Source organism: Equus caballus, chromosome 30 (assembly GCF_041296265.1).
Source record: "Equus caballus isolate H_3958 breed thoroughbred chromosome 30, TB-T2T, whole genome shotgun sequence".
NCBI classification, from domain to species: Eukaryota; Metazoa; Chordata; class Mammalia; order Perissodactyla; family Equidae; genus Equus; species Equus caballus.
Genome location: NC_091713.1, coordinates 14,277,667 through 14,295,641, shown reverse-complemented (window position 1 = coordinate 14,295,641; position 17,975 = coordinate 14,277,667). Strand labels below are relative to the sequence as shown.

The 17,975-nt window shown below is 38.8% G+C and overlaps 1 protein-coding gene across 2 annotated transcripts in view; it reads right to left on the bottom strand.

Annotated features, from left to right (window-relative positions):
• CNST (consortin, connexin sorting protein) overlaps positions 1-17,975 on the bottom strand; it is a 114,240-nt gene that overhangs the window by 30,694 nt on the left and 65,571 nt on the right. For both annotated transcript variants that reach the window (XM_070255583.1, XM_070255584.1), the window contains 2 exons: positions 9,079-9,284; positions 265-295 (listed from right to left, as the gene is read on the bottom strand). In XM_070255583.1, the coding sequence (XP_070111684.1) occupies positions 265-295; positions 9,079-9,284 (237 nt within the window). The remainder of the gene's footprint in view (positions 1-264; positions 296-9,078; positions 9,285-17,975) is intronic.

Here is a 17,975-nt window from a genome sequence, read left to right as displayed (position 1 = left end):
TTCCCAAACAGAAATATTTAGATTTTGGTAAAATTAAGGCTAAGTTCTGGAAGGTCACATTTAAGTGGTTCTAGAGAATTTCCTGGAGTGACAGAAAATTCTCACATCTTGCTTTCTGAGGTGTTTCCATGAGCATGTACAACTGTTAAAATCCACGGAAAATGAAAGATCTATACATTTTATTGCATGTAAATCTCAATTTTTTAAAACGGGCAGTTCTCTAAGAGTTCTACGAATTTCTTCCTGTAATTAAGAAAAGGATACAGTCCTCCTCCTGGAAATAGGACTCTGCTATCTGTTAAAAAAAAACAAAAAACAGACGAAGTTAAATTAACATTTGGATGAAAAGCCAAATTTGGAAGAAATCAAGACCGTGAAGTTCTGAAAGCCTTTGATATCAAACTAAGAGAACTCCTATTTAACTACATTCACCAGTCCAGAAGAAATCCTGTGTAGGCACAGGGCACACTTCTGAAGTCACTTCTCTCAACAGAGCAAACACACACATTCTTTGGTCTTTATACAACTTCACTCTTCCTACTGTGTTTCAAGTTAAAGCAAACTTCACCAGTTCATTAGAGTTTAGAAGAACTCTAAAGAACGAGGAAAATGCTACAGAGGCTTATAAAGGTATAACATGAGTGAAAGAATGACTGTTTATTGTCAATTAAAAAGTTGAAATATGTCATGTCACAGGAGACCTTAAAACCCCATTGATTTCATTTATATTCCATGAACTACCTCATGGGACACTGACTTTTGGATCTGTTTTGATATTTCAGAAAAGGCTGGGCCAAGTGCTAAGAGCTGAGCAACGAAGTCTGGAATATACACAAAGTGCCGCACAGAATAAAGGGCTCTGGATGGGAGCCAGAGACTCAGCATCTGGTGCCAGTCGAGGCTGATCACTGACCAGATTCGTTCTAAGGCACTTTTAAATTTAAAAATTCTTTGATTCTAAAAATATTGGAATGCTTAATTTAGATTTTTATTTAGATACAGCATTTATAAATAGAATAGTAAAACTGAAATTGTTTTGAGAAATATCTGCATAAACTGACTGTTCTCATATTTAGAATGATTCATATCAAAACTTTATACTTTTAAAGCAGTTTCCACTGATTCTTACTAAACTTCTAGTAAAAAAAAAAAAGGTGTTCCATTTATAGATCCTTATCTCCATTTTCCAGGTAGGTGCCGCTGCAAAGAGCAATAAAGTACTGTCAAACCTATGAACTAGCACTAAGAAGGAATGGTTTTTCCAAATCCCACAGTGGAAACAGCATAGTTTCAAAGGAAAATATGCGCCTAGCTTAAAATTTAAGCTACAGACCTAACGTTTTTCTATAAGCAACACAGATGACTGGACTCAATGACCTCTCTGTAAATTTTTAGTTTAATCTAAAGTTTCATTCCATACTTCTTTTCTACTCTGAGGACTTTGCAAAGGATAAATTGATTTTCAAGATTCTGCTTGTCTTTTACCAGCTAACTGTTCTAATAGTATGTTGTAACAGTACTAGTCTGAACCAAATCAAGTTATCAGTATTCAACCATTTTTTTCACCTACAAAATGAGAATTTCATATACTGGAACCAGTAGTGTGCTGATAAATGTTTATTTAATAATCAGCTTCAGAGTGTTGAGGAGAGCTCTGATTTTTAGTGTTTGTTCATTTCTGTGGTGTCAATACTCCCATCATAGCCAATTTCAAGCTACCAACATGACAGATGTCACCAAATATGGTTCTCATGAGGTGGGACTAGCCGGATCCAGCACATCACTGGGTTACACATAAGGGAAATCAAGGACATTTCATCTACAAACTACCAGTGAAAAATCTATGGCATGGCATAGATTTCCCTACTACACTGACATGAGATATAGTTTCAGGTTGCCCATTAAGACTAATGTCAGGATCTTCAAAGCTATTCTCCTTGCCTTTTTGCATCTGTGCATCACTGGCACATAGTTATTTATAAACAGCTCTTACTTAAGAAGCTTTGATAGGGTCCATACCTATTCTGAACCAGGTTTTCTGGCACTACATAAGTATATAGCTCAGTTAGCTTTCAGGTTTCTGTTGCAGTTCCAATACCATGAAAACAACCTTGAAGACAGAGTCATGAAACCCAATGCCTCAGAAGTAAAAGGCATTTCCAGGTAAAAGGGCAACTTGAAAAAAATATATATAGGGTATTCCCCCTATACAAACCTAACCCTGGCAAGTCTAGCAGGGCAAGAGAAGATGTGATTTTCTTTGATGTCCCATATGTCTAAATCTGGGAGGCAGCCTAGTAGAGTAGAAAAAATGTAGGGTTTGGAGGTGAATAACCTGACTGTGTTCTAGTCCAAGCTTTGCCATTACCAGCTGTGATCTTGGACATGTCATCTGACCTCTCAAGCCTCAGCTTCCTTATCTGTAAAACAGGGACAATAATACCTACAACTCCATGAGACAAAGCTGCTGTAAGGATTAGATGAGAGACTGTATTTAGAATAGCACCCAGCACCTAGCAGTAAATGCTTAAAAAGGTTTTTGAGTCTGAGTGTGAATCAGAAGATGCAGAGTAGAATCATGTGGAAAAGTAATTTGAAAATCACTTTGGGAGGGCAGCAGTTTTAAGGTTATCCTGGTTGCAGGCTTCTTTTACCTACCAGGAACAAAAAAAGGGAATTAGGAAGGTATATCTTTTGGCCATAGTCTCACAGAGTGGCTTCAAGGATCTCAGTGGATCCACTTCCTGCCTGGCTCTGACACTAGTTTCAGTAAAAGCCCACTGACCATCTATGTCACAGCACTTGATGTCTTTCTTTTCACTTCTATATGAAAACCTTCCAAGTTCATGCCTTCAGTCATATACTTAAAGCTAACCTGCAGTCATATTAACTAAGTCGGTGTATGAAAGATTACTCATACCCAGGAACAGGAACTTTTAAACAGAATCTTTAAGAGTTCCAAGAGCTAAAATACAAGTATATAGCTAAGTAATTGTTCATATTTCCAATGGCCTTTAGCACATATGTATGCATATAATATCACCTTAAAAATAATTGTCCCCAAATTAGTTCTCCCTCTTTAATTCTTTATTTCTGTTAATGGTATTACCATCCTTTCAAAGCATACATCCTACAGTTACCTCTGACTTCTCTTTCATCCCCTTTCAACTATCTACACCAAGTCCTACTGATTCTTCCTTCTGAAGAGTTCAAATTTATCCTTCTCCATATCCACTGTCACCACCTTAACAGAGATACTTTCCTCATCCTATGCTTGAATTATCAATGTCTTTTTTTAGTTCTTATGTTTGTCAACATTAGGCACGTATTTGGTTTAAGGAGTCCAACAGCTCTCTAAGTGTGTTAAGAAAGCCTCTGCTCCTCTTGCCCTATACCCTTTCTTCAGGGGCAAGCACTTAGATTTCTTTCACCTGTTTTTTGTTTTTTTCCCCCTAACTTCTGTATCTCTAAACATTACGGTTATACTTGCTATTTCCAGTTTTTGCAGAAGATGAGGATTGAGTCCTTTGCTCCTCCACTACGCTAACCCTACAAACACACACACTTTCTCTCACATGCTCACCCTGGCCACACTGTTATATTGTAGTAATGGGTAGATAAACATTTAATGTTTACCTTAGCATGAACCAAACTATTATTATGTTTCCTTTCCTGAAAACTTTTTGTTTTCCATGGAGTTACATTTTTTTCTTTTCCTTTTTTTTTTTTGTGTGTGTGTGTGTGCATAGTTTTCCAAGCACTTCTCACTTATACAACTCCAAACACTCCATCAAGAGTCTAAATTTCTCTCAATATATTGAGACACATCAAATGTTCAGAAACAAGAAAATGATTTAAAGCCTCTCTTCAGACTCTTCTGATCTGGTTTAAATAGGACAGGTTACCCTCTTCTTTCCTGGTACATAGCTGTCATCTCAGAATCTCCCTTCACCTAGAGATTCCCTTCACCTCTCTCCTGGGTAACATCCCTAATTTCCTCGATCTCACATCTTCCTATTCTTTGGTTAACTCTCTTGTTTGGGTGGAGCACATTCTCTAGTGGCTTCCTGAGAAAGGGAAGAAAGGAGATACTAAAGACCCTGCAGTAGGAACAGCCTTGGTCTGTCTGAGGAGGTGCTAGGAGGCCAGTGTACCTTGAAAGGAGGGAAGAAGAAGGAGAGTTTTAGCAATTAAGATCTAAGAGGTAACAGGGCCAGATCACACAGGGTCTGGCAGGCCATGGTAGGGGTTTTGGCTTTTACTCTGAGTGAGAAAGGAAGCCACTGGAGGGCTCTGAGCAGAGGGGCGACATGATCTGACTTACATTTTATCTGGATCACAGAGACTGCTGTGTAGAGGGAAAAAAAAAAAAAAAAACACTAAATGGAGGTAAGAGTGAAACGAGGAGGTTTGTACAGTGAAGAGTTTACTTCAGCAATCCAGGTGAGATTTGATGGTGTCTTGTACTGAGATGGCAGCAATGGAGGAGGTAAGAAGAGATCAGATTCTGGATATATTTTGAAGTAGGTCTGTAGGTCTTGCTGACTGGATTTGGATGTGGGGAAAAGCAAGTGAAAGATGACTCCAAAGTATCTGGTCTCAGCGACTGGAGGGATGGACTTGCCATTTAACAAAAGGGGGAAGATTAGGGAAGCAGTAGATTTGGCAGAAAAATAAAAGTTCAATTTCGGACATCTTAAGTTTGAAATGCCCATTAGACATCTCAGGAAGCTGGATATCTAATTCTGGAGTTCAGAACTGAATCCTAAAGCACTCCAATGTTTAAAAACTAGTAAAATTTGGAGGACTCAACAAGGAGCCAGAGAAGGCACAGCCAATGAGGTAGGAAGTAAAAACTAAGAATGAAGGCTCCCAAAAGGCAAATAAAGAAAATGTTCCAAAATAGAGCATGTGATCAACTTGTCAAAGCTTCTAATAGCTCCAGCAAGATGAAAACTTAAGACTGACCACTGGATTTGACAACAGGGAGGTTACTCGTGACTTTTACAAGGCAATTCTGGTGGAGCAGTGGGGAGCAAAGCCAGACTGCAGTGAGTTCGAGTGAAAACTGGGTATGCAATGTTACCTAAGCAGAATTCTTGCCCCAAATGTTTAACCTGAATCAAATCATAAGAAATAATCAGACAAATCCTAAGTATAGGACATTATACTAGAATTCTTGGGCTTTTCATAACTGTCAATGTTATGAAGTCTAAAAAAAAAAAAGCCAGGCAATTGTTCTGGATTACAAAAGACTAAAGAATCTCGACAACCAAATGTACTATGTGCTTCTTCACTGGATCCTGGATTAGGGGAAAATTACTCATAAAGAACATTTGTGGAACAACTGGAGAGAAACCTAACTACAGGCTGTATACTTAATAATATTGTATCAATGTCTAATTTCTTGGAGTTGATAATGGCACTATAGATATGTAAATGTTCTTGGGAAATACATGTGCAAGTAATTAGGGATGAAGTGATATAATGCCTGAAGATTACTTTAAAATGTTTCCATAGAAAACATGTGTATGGCGGGGCGGAGGGCAGGGGAAGGAGAGCAAAAATTTGGCAAAATGTCAACAACTGGTGAATCCAGGCGAAAGGCACAGTGTGAGGTGCTAGGAATTACTGAAACATATAAAACATCACTCCAGGGGCCGGCCCCGTGGCCGAGTGGTTAATTTCGCATGCTCCGCTTCGGCGGCCCACGGTTTCACCGGTTCAGATCCTGGGCAAGGACATGGCCACCGCTCATAAAGCCATGCTGAGGCAGCGTCCCACATGGCACAACTAGAGGGACCCACAACTAAAATATCCAACTACCTACTGGGGGGATTTGGGGAGAAAAAGCAGAAAAGAAAAAAAAAGATCGGCAACAGTTGTTAGCTCAGGTGCCACTCTTAAAAAATAACAACAACATCACTCCACCTCTCCCTGAGTTGAGTCTCCCCTGGGAGGTGAGAGGACATTTTGTACTCTTGGGCTGAGGAGGGCAGCTATCAGCTGACTCCTGCGGCCCTGATGTCTCTGTTTACTGCAGGCTTCAGCGTCTCTTTGCTGATTCCCAGCCTTCATTTCTAACAAGCAATCTTTGAATTAGTGACAGTGAAGACATAGTTATAATGCTTAATATTTATTTGGCTTTTACTGTGCACCAAGCACTATGTTAAGTGCCTTTACATGCGTTAGCTCATTTAGTCCTTTACAACTTTATGGAAGAAGAAACTGAAAGTCACTTAGCTTGCTAGTGGTAGAGCCAAAGCCCATACTTATAAACCACCACTCTAAGCTCCTCTGCCAGGAGGACAGATTGCTGTGATATTTAAGAAGCATAACCTACAGGATTCAGCAGACTGATATGTTCCTGGGAGACAGAAGTGGAATTTTACTTTGAGACATAAAAAATGAAATAATCTTCAGGTCTGATCAAGTTATCATATTCCTGCTTAAAAATGTGATTTTCTACTCTATCTGCTTTGGGTGTAGGATCACCCGCCAGTAGAAAAGAGCATTCTTCTCACCTTTAATGTAACAACAGCCCAGTGACATAAACTCTTTGAAAAGATTTGACTACACTTGCTATTTACATCTTTACTACAAATGTCTTTTTTTCTAACTTTTTATTGAAATGCTACAGGAGAGTTCAAAGAATAGTAAAATTATTGGCCATATACCTTTCACCTAGATTTGGCAATTGTTGACATTTTGCCAAATGTGCTTTCTCTCTCTGTCTTTCCCTCTCTTACATATATATATATAAATATATATATATATATTTTTTTTGGTGAGGAAGATTATCCCTGAGCTAACATCTTTTGCCAACCTTCCTCATTTTGCTTGGGGAAGACTGTCCCTGAGCTAGCAGCTATGCCAGTCTTCCACTATTTTTTTTTTTAAAGATTTTTTTTTAAATTTTTTTCCTTTTTCTCCCCAAAGCCCCCCGGTACATAGTCGTATATTCTTCGTTGTGGGTCCTTCTAGTTGTGGCATGTGGGATGCTGCCTCAGCGTGGTTTGATGAGCAGTGCCATGTCCGCGCCCAGGATTAGAACCAACGAAACAATGGGCCGCCTGCAGCGCAGCACGTGAACTTAACCACTCGGCCACGGGGCCAGCCCCCAAGTCTTCCTCTATTTTGTATGTGGGATGCAGCCACAGCATGGTTTGATGAGTGGTGTGAAGGGCCACACCAGGGACCTGAAAGCTCAAACCCTGGTCCACTGAAGAGGAGTGCATGAACTTAACCAGCACACCACCAGGCCAGGCCCCCTCTCTTAAATATTTTTTCCCACTGAAATATCTTAAGTAAGTTGCAGGTATTATGTCACTTCACTCCTAAATATTTGGCAAATGTATTTCCTAAGGACTGCAATACTCTCCTACATAACTTACAATTGAATTATCAACCTCAAGAAATTAGACATTGATGTAATAATATTACTTAATTCAAATTTCTCCCACATTGTTCCAAAAACAGATGCATTGAATAGAATAAACAAATTCCAGCCCCAGAACTATAAGGAACTTGCTTTGTGAGGGAGTCTCAGTTTCCTCATTTGTAAACAGATTATGCTAATAGTGACCTCTTTAGATTGTCCAGGGAATGAAATAACACTAAGTGTGAATACCCTTTGCAAACTCAACCCACTGTACAAAAGGCTGGCTGAAAGATTAGAAAGCTGCCTTGGTGTTGGTGCTTCTCAACTATGGCAAGTTAGTAACACTTTAGAGGTCAAAAAGCAGTATACGTTTTCTCAAAGGCATTCTTCAAGTCCCCAAAGGAGGTAATATACATTTGTAAGAATAAACATTTCCTGCCTTGGGACAAAAGATGTTTTACTTTTTTTTTTTTAAAGATTGGCACCTGAGCTAACAACTGCTGCCAATCTTTTTTTTTTTCCTGCTTTTTTCTCCCCAAATCCCCCCAGTACATAGTTGTATATTTTAGTTGTGGGTCCTTCTAGTTGTGGCATGTGGGACGCCGCCTCAACGTGGCCTACTGAGCGGTGCCATGTCTGCGCCCAGGATCCAAACCTTGGGACGCCGAAGCGGAGCGTGCAAACTTAACCAATCGGCCATGGGGCTGGCCCTATATATTTTACATTTTAAAAAGTAAAAATTATTCACTGCATATTGCAAAAATGAAAATGAAACAGAAATAAATGAAATAAAAAGTCATGCTTTTTCTATTCCCATATACCAGTTATTTTCATTTTAAGGGAAAATAAAACGCAGCTCATAAATATCCTAATTTTTCCTGGATTAACTCTTGTGTAAAAAAGCTTCCCCATCACTGTCTTAATGGCCTCCCAGTCTCCAGGCTCTTCATCTCCTACTTTACCCTCCCAATCATCAGAAGAGTTACTTTTCTAAACTTCAGATTTGATTCTGGCGCTCCCATACATAAAAAACTCCCAGTCTCTACAAGTAAGGCCTTAATGTCACCAGCTGTCCATCTCATTTCCCATCTCTTTTCCATCTTCATCTCCAACAACCTCTCAGCCATCCTTTGCAGATGCTGATCTAGATGAACTAGATTCTTTGCTCATCTAGTAAGTGCCTAGACATCTTGCAAAGCCCGGCTCGAGAGTCACCTTCTTTGTCCCTAATGCCTCCAGGACAGACTTCCTGACACATTTTGTGTTTTTGCTGAATCTTAAACATACGTCCACCCTAGCCTTAATACAGTCTTCTAGAATTATTTGTCTGTATTACTGTTGTTCCTATTCCACAGCGGCTCTCTTAAGGACATGCCTGTTTAAGTAATCTTCATTTTCCCAGTGTCTAGCATAGTTTTGGGCACCTAGTTGGTGCTTACTAAGTGCTTGCTACATTGACTTATTTATACACAGCTTATTCATTAAATCAATCAGCAATTGTTTGAACTACAGACTGATTATCCAAGGCCAATTGTGGCCACCAGTTAGTAATCTGCCAAATTTCCCACCAAGCCACTGATCCAGGGTCACCTTCTCCTGGGCTCACCAATCAATTATAGAGCATTGGATTTTAGATTGTTACAAACCTTAGTTCCAGGATTTTACTGAGGCTGGAAGTGAAGGGTTAAACATAGTACCTGATGAAGGCAAAGGGGAAGTGCTCTTGAATCCAACTGCTCAACTTCGCCTCGTATAAGTGAGAACAGAGACTGCAGAACTAGCTTCGGGGCTTCTGCTTGATCATTAGGATTTACTTCAGCAGACTCTTCGTCACCAACAGCATGTGTGGCTGCACTTACTATGTGTTCTTGCATTAAAGGTGTGGTATCTCCTGAAGAAAGTTCTTTAAGAAGTAAATAAAATGCCTGTTAGGATAAATTTCCATCATGGTGGAACACCTAAAAAGAGTAATGCTTGCCACCCATAAAATTTTCAAATAAAACTAATTATATGAAACACACACTAGAAACCTTAAGTTCCTGTCCTGATTAAATTAAGATTGTGCTGACATCTGGTTGCCTCTATTAGCATACACATAAATAATTGTTTTTGCAGAATTATAATTAAGAGTATTAATAAAAAGAGATTTAGAGAAATGTGTACAGGTTAAAACCTAACCAAAAACTTGATTCTCCCAAAGGAAAAATGGATTATCTGTAATTTGAAGTCCTGGCTTGCCCAAAATGAAACAGAACTGAACAGGAAAGTAAACACTCTTATCATATGAAATGGCCAAAGAAGTTAAAGCCTTCCTATTTAAACTCTGATCTGATAACTTTAGAACTACTTCTGGATCCCAGGAGAGCAGTAGGAATTCAGATGCTAGAACTAATGGCCACAGAAACTTTTTTTCTAATAAAAAGAGGTTAAGAAACACAAAACATACCATTATAAGAAAGCATCAAATGACAAAGGAAGACAGTAAGAGAGGAAGAAAGGAACTATAAAACAGTCAGAAAACGATTTACAAAATAGCAATAGTAAATCTTTACCTATGAACAAATACTTTAAGTATAAATGGATTAAATTCTCCAATCAAAAGGCACAGAGTGGTTAAATGGATAAAAAAACAAGACCCAGGGGGCCGGCCCGGTGGTGCAGCAGTTAAGTGTACACATTCTGCTTTGGTGGCCCAGGGTTCACCAGTTTGGATCCTGGGTGTGGACATGGCACCGCTTGAGAAGCCATGCTGTAGTAGGCATCCCACATATAAAGTGGAGGAAGATGGGCATGGATGTGAGCTCAGGGCCAGTCTTCCTCAGCAAAAAGAGAAGGATTGGCAGCAGATGTTAGATCAGGGCTAATCTTCCTCAAAAGAAAAAAAAAAAAAAAAGACCCAACAATATGTTGCCTACAAGAGACTCACTTTAGCTTTAGGGATACACATAGTGTGAAAGTGAAGGGATAGAAAAAGATATTCCACGCACATGGCAACCAGAAGAGAGGAGTAGCTACACTTATATCAGACAAAATAGATTTTAACTTAAAAACTGTCAAAAGAGACAAAGATCATGATATAATGATAAAGGGGTGAATTCACCAACAGGATATAATAATTGTAAATATATATGCACCCAAATCACAGCACCTAAATATATAAAGCAAACATTAGCAGACCTGAAAGGAGAAAGAAACAGCAATCCAATAATAGTAGAGGACTTCAATAACCCAATTTCAGCTATGGATAGATTATACAGACAGAAAATGAAAAGGAAACTGAACTTGAACAACACTATAGACCAAATGACCTAAGAGAAATATATAAAACATTCCATCCAACAGCACCAGAGTGCACATTCTTATTAAGCACACACAGAATATTCTCCAGGATAGGTCATATGTTAAGCTACAATACAAGTCTTAAATTTAAGACAACTGAAATCTTATCAAGTGCCTTTTCTGACCCCAATGATAGATGCAGAAAAAGCATTTAACAAAATTCAATATCCTTTCATGATAAAAACTCTCAACAAATTAGGTATAGAAGGAATGTACCTCAACATAAGCCCACATCTAACATCATACTCAACAGTGAAAGGTTGAAAGATTTTCCTCTAAGGTCAGGAACAAGACAAGGGTGCCCACTCCCACCACTCCTATTCAATACAGTACTGAAAGTCCTAGCCAGAGCAATCAGGCAAGAAAAAGAAGTAAAAAGCATCCAACTCAGAAAGGAAGAAGTTAAATTGTTTCTGTTTATAATTGATATGATCTTATAAATAGAAAATCCTAATGACTCCACCAAAAAACTGTTAGACTTAATAAACAAATTCAATATAGTTGCAGGATACATAATCAACATACAAAAATCAGTTGTGTTTCTATACACTAGCAATAAACTATCTGAAAAAGAAATAAACAATCCCATTTGTTTATGGAATCAGCATAAAAAGAAATGGAATACTTAGGAATTAACCAAGGAGGAGAAAGAGCTGTACAGTGAAAACTATAAAACACTGATGAAAGAAACTGAAAAAGACACAAATAAATGGAAAGATATATGTTCATGGATTGGAAGAATATTGTTAAAATGTCCATACTACCCACAGCAATATACAGATTCAATCTAATTCCAAACAGAATTCCAATGGCATTTTTCAAAGAAACAGAAAAAAAAAATCCTAAAATTCATATGGAACCACAAAAGACCACAAATAGCCATGGCAATCTTGAGCAAAAAGAATAAAGTTGAAGGAATCACACTACCTAATTTCAAAATATACAAAGCTATAATAATCAAAACAGCAAGGGTACTGGCATAAAAAATACATACTGACCAACGGAACAGAAATAAATCCATGCATTTATGGCCAAGTGATCATCAAGGCGCCAGGAATACACAATGGGCAAGGGACAATCTCTTCAATAAATGGCATGCGTGTGCGTACACACACACACACACACAGGAATATTATCCACCCATGAGCAAGAAGGAAATCCTGCCTTTTGTGACAACTTGGATGAACCTGAAGGACATTACGCTAAGTGAAATAAGCTAGTCAGAGAAAGACAAATACTGTATTTACTATTTATATGTGCAATCTAAAAGAAAGTCCAACTCACAGAAGCAAAGAGCATAATGGTGGTTACCAGGGGCTGGCGGTACAAGAGGGAAATGGGGAGATGTTGGTCAACAGGTACAAAGTTGCTATGGAGAATGAATAAATCTAGAGATCTAACATACAGGCATGATGACTATACTTAATAATACTCTATTGAACGCAGAAAATATGCTAAGAGAGTAAATTTCAGGTGCACTCACCACAATAAAACGGTAACTATGTGAGTAGATGATGTGTTAATTAGCTTGACTGTAGTAATCGTCTCACTATGTACATGTATATCAAATCATCATGTTGTACACCTTAAATATACAATTTTTATTACAAAACATATAAATTAATAAAAAAATAAATGTAGAATATCATTCTGAACAAGGTTGTTCATTATTTCAAAAACTGAAGGTAAGATTACCTGACAAATACAAGCATTTACTACTTCCCTTCCCTCAATATTTATTTTAACCACTGTTAATATTTTACATAAACTGTGGATTGCATAAACTGCGGCATATTAGAGTTTGAGGCAAGAAAATAACTGAACGGGCTTGCAAGAAGAATTCAAGAAGCAACATGCCAAACCAAAGAGCAGGTTTCTGTTTCCGACACTGTCAAGCTTTCAGGAAAATAATTTTACCATGGTTTAAATAAACATATAGGAGAGGCAGAGCAAAATGGCGGGGTGAGCCCACCCGGGACTCTCTCCCCTCCAAAGTACAACAAAGGACTGAAAAAAAACCCCTGAATTTCAGCTAATGAACCTAATGCCAGGACTCAGAGACCTACAGTATCAAAAGACAGAGGACAGAGCCCCTGCTGCCCGCCTCGGAGGAGCTGGAACCGGGTAGGAGAGAACATTGCTCCCTGCCCTAGAAACCGGGACCACCGCGCAGGTCTGGGAAAGAGCGGGGGAGGGGCCACGCAACCAGGGGATCTTCTAGGACTTCCGCCGCCAGTACAGTGGAAACCTGCTGACGGGGGAAAGCTTCTGTGCACGGGGACGCCATAAACCCTGGGCCACGGGAGACCAGAGAACAGAACTGATCGAATCCAGAACGGTGCGCGAGAGAAACACCCCTCCCCCCCCGGCCCCCGCCCCCCCCACCCCCCCACCCCCACCCCCTGCCACCCACCCCCCCCCCCCCGCCACCCCCCCCCCCCCCCCCCCCCCCCCCCCCCCCGGCAAACTGCACTGGGCGCTGCCATCTTGCCCGAAGGCGGAGAGCTCACAATGCATGGCACTCGACCCCCATCTAGTGGTGACAGGCTGTAACTGCAACCAAATTCTACCACCATGCGAAAAAAACACTCCTCTACCATCCAGCAATTTATAAAAGCCCCTGACCAGAAGGAAAACAATAAAAACACAGAATTAAGTCCTAAGGACTTAGAAATAGGTAAACTAAGTGAAAATGAGTTCAGAGCAGCTACAATCAAAAAACTCAATGAGGTAGAGAGAAAGATAGAGAAACAAGCCGAGTTCTGGAGTTACTTCACAAGAGAGACTGAAATTATAAAGAAGAATCAAACAGAATTGCTAGAGATGAAAAACACAATGGAACAGATAAAACAGAATACGGATTCCCTGAATGCCCGGGTAGACTCCATACAAGAGCAAATTAGCATAATCGAAGATAGACAGGCTGAATGGCTCCAGACAGAGGAAGAAAGAGAACTAAGGATTAAAAGGAATGAGGAAAGTATTAGAGAGAGAGCAGATTCAATGAGGAGAAAGAATTTAAGGCTCATAGGAATGCCCAAGAACGTAGAAAAGGAAAATGGAGCAGAAAGTGTGCTTAATGAAATTATAGAAGAGAACTTCCCAAATCTAGGGATTAAGGGAGAAAAGTGTGTAGAGGAAGCTTTCAGATCTCCTAGATTTGTGAATGTAAAAAGACCTACTGCAAGGAATATAGTAGTACAAATGGCAAAAATGAATGACAAAGAAAGAATACTCAGGGCTGCAAGACAAAAGAGAATTACCTACAAGGAGCTCCTATCAGACGTTCAGTGGATTTCTCTGCAGAAACCTTACAAGCTAGGAAAGAATGGAGTGACATATTCAAAGCTTTAAAAGATAAAAATCTTCAGCCAAGAATACTCTATCCAGCAAGAATATCCTTCAGATATGAGGAAGAAATTAAATCTTTTCCAAACAAAAGTTAAAGGAATTTGTAACCAAAAGTCCTCCACTACAAGAAATCCTCAAGAAGGCTCTCATACCTGAAAAAAGAAAAAAAGGAAGAAAAGGGTCACAAACCACAGAGTAGGGAGACAGATAAATAGAACCAGAATAGGATAGCAAATATTCAACTATAGCATTAGGATAAAGGGAAGGAAACTACCAAAGCAAAGATGATCTTATCACTCTAACTATAAACTCATAACTCAAGTTGGAATAATAAATGAAAATAATAATTTAGGAGGGGAAGAGCAAAGGGACTAAATTAGTCTAGGCCAAGTAAGTAAGAGACCACCAGAGAATAGACTATATTATACATGAGATTCTAAACACAAACTTCAGGGTAGCCACTAAACTAAAAAACAGAACAGAGCCACAAAACATAAATCAGGAAAAATCTAAGAAACCCAGCATAAGAAACTGCAGTATCAAATGGGTAGTATAAAGCAAACAGGGAGAGAAAAGTAGGAAAGCCAGATAATGAGCAACAGATTGACAGCTTTAAGTCCACATGCATCAATAATCACTCTCAATGTAAACGGATTGAACTCTCCAATAAAAAGACACAGAGTGGCAAAATGGATTAAAGAACAAGATCCAACAATTTGTTGCCTCCAGGAAACACACCTCAGCCCCAAGGACAAACACAGGCTCAGAGTGAATGGGTGGAGGACCATACTTCAAGCTAATAGCAAGGAAAAAAAAGCAGGTGTTGCAATTCTTATATCACACAAAGTGGATTTCAAAATAAGACAGGTAAAGAGAGTCACACAGGGACAATATATAATGATCAAAAGGACACTTCATCAAGAAGAAATAACGCTTATAAATATCTATGCACCCAACATAGGAGCACCAAGGTTCATAAAGCAACTATTAACAGACCTAAAGGAAGATGTTAAAAACAACACAATAATAGCAGGGGACCTCCACACCCCACTCACATCAATGGACAGATCATCCAGACAGAAAATCAACAAAGAAATAGTGGAGCTAAACGAAAAACTAAAACAATAGGACTTAATAGAGATATATAGATCACTTCATCCTAAAAAAGCAGAATACACATTCTTCTCAAGTGCACATGGAACATTCTCAAGGATAGACCATATGTTGGGAAACAAGGCAAGCCTCTACAAATTTAAAAAAATTGAAATAATAACAAGCATCTTCTCTGATCATAATGCTATAAGGCTAGAAATGAATTACAAGAAAACAGCTGAGAAAGGCACAGAGATGTGGAGACTAAAGAATACACTACTGAACAAGCAATGGATCATTGCAGAAATTAAAGAAGAAATCAAAAAATACCTGGAAACAAATGAAAATGATAACATGCCATACCAATTCATACAGGATACAACAAAAGCTGTATTAAGAGGAAAATTCATCGCAATACAGGCACACCTTAACAAACAAGAAAAATCCCAAATAAGCAATCTTAAACTACACCCAACTGAACTAGAGAAAGAAGAACAAATAAAGCCCAAAGTCAGCAGAAGGAGAGAAATAATAAAAATCAGAGAAGAAATAAATACTATTGAAACGAAAACCCCTATCCAGACTTACAAAGAAAAAAGGGAGAAAGCTCAAATAAACAAAATCAGAAATGAAAGAAGAGAAATAACAACAGACTCTGCAGAAATACAAGAGATTATAAGAGAATACTACGAAAAACTCTATGCTAACAGAATGGATAACCTAGAGGAAATGGATAAATTCTTGGACTCCTACAATCTCCCAAAGCTCACTCAAGAAGTAGCAGACAATTTGAACAGACCAATCACAAGGAAAGAGATTGAAACAGCAATCAAAAACATCCCAAAGAATAAAACCCCAGGAGCAGATGGCTTCCCTGGGGAATTCTACCAAACTTTCAGAGAGGATTTAATACCTATCCTTTTCAAGCTATTCCAAAAAATTAGGGAGGATGGAACACTTCTTAACACATTCTATGAGGCCAACATCATGCTGATACCAAAGCCTGACAAGGACACTATGAAAAAAGAGAACAACAGGCCAATATCACTGATGAACATAGATGCAAAAATTCTAAACAAAACTTTGGCCACCAGAATTCAGCAATTCATCAAAAGGATCATACATCATGATCAACTGGGATTCATACCAGGGACACAGGGATGGGTCAACATCCGCAAATCAATCGACGTGATACACCACATCAACAAACTGAGGAATAAAAACCACACGATCATCTCAATAGATGCAGAGAAAGCATTTGACAAGATCCAACAGCCACTTATGATAAAAACTCTGAACAAAATGGGCAGAGAAGGGAACCACCTCAACATAATAAAGGCCATATATGACAAACCCTCAGCCAACAGCATACTCAATGGGCAAAAACTGAGTGCCATCCCCCTGAAAAGAGGAATGAGACAAGGATGCCCTCTATCATCACTCTTATTTAACATAGTACTGGAGGTCCTGGCCAGAGCAATCAGGCAAGAAAAAGGAATAAAAGGAATCCAAATAGGGAGGGAAGAAGTGAAACTCTCACTGTTTGCAGACGACATTATCTTATATATAGAAAAGCTCAAAGAATCCATTGGAAAACTCCTAGAAGTAATCAACAACTACAGCAAAGTTGCAGGGTATAAAATCATTTGCATAAATCAGTAGCATTTCTATATTCTAATAACGAGCTAACAGAAAAAGAACTCAAGAACACAATACCATTCACAATCGCAACAAAAAGAATAAAATATCTCGGGTAAATTTAACTAAGGAAGTGAAGGACCTATATAATGAAAATTACAAGGCCCTTCTGAGAGAATTGGATGACGACATAGGGAGATGGAAAGACATTCCATGTACATGGATTGGAAGAATAAACATAGTTAAAATGTCCATTCTACCTAAAGCAATCTACAGATTCAACGCCATCCCAATCAGAATCCCAAGGACATTCTTTACAGAATTAGAACAAAGAATCCTAAAATTCATATGGGGCAACAAAAGACCCCGAATTGCTAAAGCAATCCTGAGAAAAAAGAACAAAACGGGAGGCATCACAATCCCTGACTTCAAAACATACTACAAAGCTACAGTAATAAAAACAGCATGGTGCTGGTACAAAAACAGGTGCACAGATCAATGGAACAGAATTGAAAGCCCAGAAATAAAACCACACATCTATGGACAGCTTAGCTTCAACAAAGGAGCTGAGGGCATCCAATGGAGAAAAGAAAGTCTTTTCAACGAATGGTGCTGGGAAAACTGGAAAGCCACAGGTAAAAGAATGAAAATTGACCATTCTTTTTCACCATTCACAAAAGTAAACTCAAAATGGATCAAAGACCTAAACCTGAGACCTGAAACCATAAGGCTTCTAGAAGAAAATGTAGGCAGTACACTCTTTGACATCAGTATTAAAAGGACCTTTTCGGACACCATGTCTTCTCAGACAAGGGAAACAATAGAAAGAATAAACAAATGGGACTTCATCAGACTAAAGAGCTTCTTCAAGGCAAATGAAAACAGGATTGAAACAAAAAAAACAACCCACTAAGTGGGAAAAAATATTTGCAAGTCATATATCTGACAAAGGCTTAATATCCATAATATATATAGAACTCTCACAACTCAGCAACAAAAAAATCAAACAACCTGATCAAAAAATGGGCAGGAGACATGAACAGACATTTCTCCAAAGAAGATATACGGATGGCCAATAGGCACATGAAAAGATGCTCATCATCGCTGATCATCAGGGAAATGCAAATCAAAACTACACTAAGATATTACCTTACACCCATTAGAATGATAAAAA